At 34.1% G+C, this 2,403-nt stretch overlaps 1 protein-coding gene across 1 annotated transcript in view; it reads left to right on the top strand.

Annotated features, from left to right (window-relative positions):
* Positions 1-1,561, top strand: part of LOC107755706 (phosphoinositide 3-kinase regulatory subunit 4-like) — a 25,808-nt gene extending 24,247 nt beyond the window's left edge. The window contains exons 18-20 of the mRNA XM_016572593.1: positions 481-569; positions 1,089-1,209; positions 1,298-1,561. Coding sequence (XP_016428079.1) covers positions 481-569; positions 1,089-1,209; positions 1,298-1,468 — 381 coding nt within the window. The 3' untranslated portion in view covers positions 1,469-1,561. The remainder of the gene's footprint in view (positions 1-480; positions 570-1,088; positions 1,210-1,297) is intronic.
* Positions 1,562-2,403: the final 842 nt, after the last annotated feature.

The raw sequence follows: 2,403 nt of genomic DNA, 5'->3' as shown, positions 1-2,403 counted from the left end.
AATTGATAAGAAGTGATGGCAAAGATTTATATTGTTAGAAAAGATTTATATTTTGAATAAATGCTGTTCTTTTTAACTTTTTATTCATCAAAGAATCCTGAAAAAAGTATTGCAGTTTCCAAAAAAATATTTGGCAGCACAACTGTTGCCAACATTGATAATTCTAATAATAAGTCAGCATATTAGAATGATTTCTTAAGGATCATGTGACACTTTATACTGGAGTAATGGCTGATGGAAATTCAGCTTTGCATCACAGAAATAAATTATATTTTAAAGGATATTAAAATAGAAACCATTATATTATATTTTTAATAACATTTTGCAAGATTACTGTTTTTTTCTGTATTTTTTATCAAATAAATGCAGCTTTGATAAGCAAGAGACCTCTTTAAAAAACATTACAAGTCTTACTGATCCCAAACTTTTGACCGGTAGTGTACCTTCTGTCATTACACTGGAATCTGTTGTCCTTCACAGCCCTCTCCTCATAGTGTTCATGGGATATACTGCAGCCCTGCTGATGGCAACCCTCTCCTACTTACAGCTGGATCTGACATGAGAATCAGGTGTGGCTAATTAGCAAACTAATCACTGTTGAGGTGTGCTGATTTAACAGGTTAGAAGGCATCAAGGCTTGATCGAATCCAATGTTTGCACGACAATCTGTTTACAAAGACTACGTCCACATTAATATGTGAAATATTTTATTATTAATTAATTAAATTATTTTATTTGATTATTATTCCATGTATGGTGTGTTTTCAGATATTTTATTCTGTGGACGTAGCCTACGATTTTTTTAAAGACACCTCAGATAAGTATCCTTGGCCACCTATGATATCCCACAATCCTGTGCAGTTTAATGTAAATCAGTTCATTTTTTTTTTTTCAACTCCTGAACAATTTTCAACTTTTTTTCCTCCATAAAGTCATCAAATATATCCAAAGCTCAGCTGAATTTGTTTTAGATGGTACATCTATACAAAATCAGCTGGCTTCAGATTCGGACACAAGCTGGGTGCAAAAGTTTTACATCCCAAGATTATGAGGGCATGTGCAGATTGTGTTCTGTATGATATCTGCAGGTTTTGGGATTTGGCCTACCCTGAGAGGTCATACATCGTTGCAGGCGGTGCAAACGACTCTCTTCACTGCCCTTCTGTGTTCTACAACCGCAAGATCATAGAAGGAACAGAAGTTGTACAGGTCTGAAGCTCATTTCCATCTGATTTTCTGTTTTCTGCACATTTATATTTAGCTGATCTTCACTTCCGTCTCCCTTCAACCTCACCAGGAGATCCACAGTAAACAGAAGAGCGGATCCACTGAGGACACGCCTCGCCGGGGCCCAGAATCCCTTCCTGTGGGTCACCATGACATTATTACTGATATTGCGACTTTCCAGACCACCCAGGGCTTTATAGTCACCTCCTCTAGAGATGGCATTGTCAAAGTCTGGAAGTGAGAGACACACTGTGCCAAGATGGGACAAGTGCACTGTAAATTTAGATATAATGGCAATTAATATAATTAAGTCATTTAGGATCAAATCCATTTTCAAAAAATGAAATGTAACTATACAAAACAGTGAAAGCCAACAGTGTGTGTGTGTGTGTGCAGTTTGCTTTGTATGTTTTTGTTTTTCTGTGCAACTGCTTTATGTGGATATCAAGGTCATAGAATATGACCACACTGCAGAAAACAGGACATGGTGTGGTAAAACAGTGTTTCACACAGTAGTTAGTTACACTTAGTGTTATTTCTGCACAGCTGAACCCATGTAGTTTTGTTTCGAGGCCGAAGTGCAAGACATGGATGGGGATGAAACTTCCATTATAATCACTGTGTAATAGTTATGGATATTACTGAATGTCATGATAAATATGTATTTGATTTTTTTTTTATGTCATGTCAGATTGCAGAAGTAAAATAGGTTGCGAGCAGTTTTTTTTTTTTTTTTACAATTTTTAAAGTTAAAAAAATGCACAGACTAACAAATGTGTAATTATTGAAAACATTTTAATCAAAACAGTATCAAAATGTTGCACATTACTAGTGCTGTCACAGAAAATCTTCACTGAAAAACTTCATATACATGAACATTTTAATCTACACACAATGTGAGAAGTTTCTGCCAAGTGATAAACTAAAAAGATAATTGACTTTATTTCACAAATCAGACTTACAACACAAAAATATAAACTTGCAATTCTGAGTAAAAAAAGTCAGAATTGTGAAAAAACTCAATTCTGAGTTTATATCTCACATTAGTTTTTTTTGTTTCAACCACAGAAAAAAGTATAAAAGATAATTGCAACTTTTTATATTAAAAAATCTGAGTTTTTTTTTTTGTTTTAGAATTTTGAGGAAAATATGCATAATTGTGAGATATAACCTAAG

Source organism: Sinocyclocheilus rhinocerous, unplaced genomic scaffold (genome assembly GCF_001515625.1).
Source record: "Sinocyclocheilus rhinocerous isolate Xijiao unplaced genomic scaffold, SAMN03320098_v1.1 scaffold11, whole genome shotgun sequence".
Lineage (NCBI taxonomy): Eukaryota > Metazoa > Chordata > Actinopteri > Cypriniformes > Cyprinidae > Sinocyclocheilus > Sinocyclocheilus rhinocerous.
The sequence above is the reverse complement of the archived record's forward strand: the minus strand, read 5'-3'. Positions and strand labels throughout refer to the sequence as shown.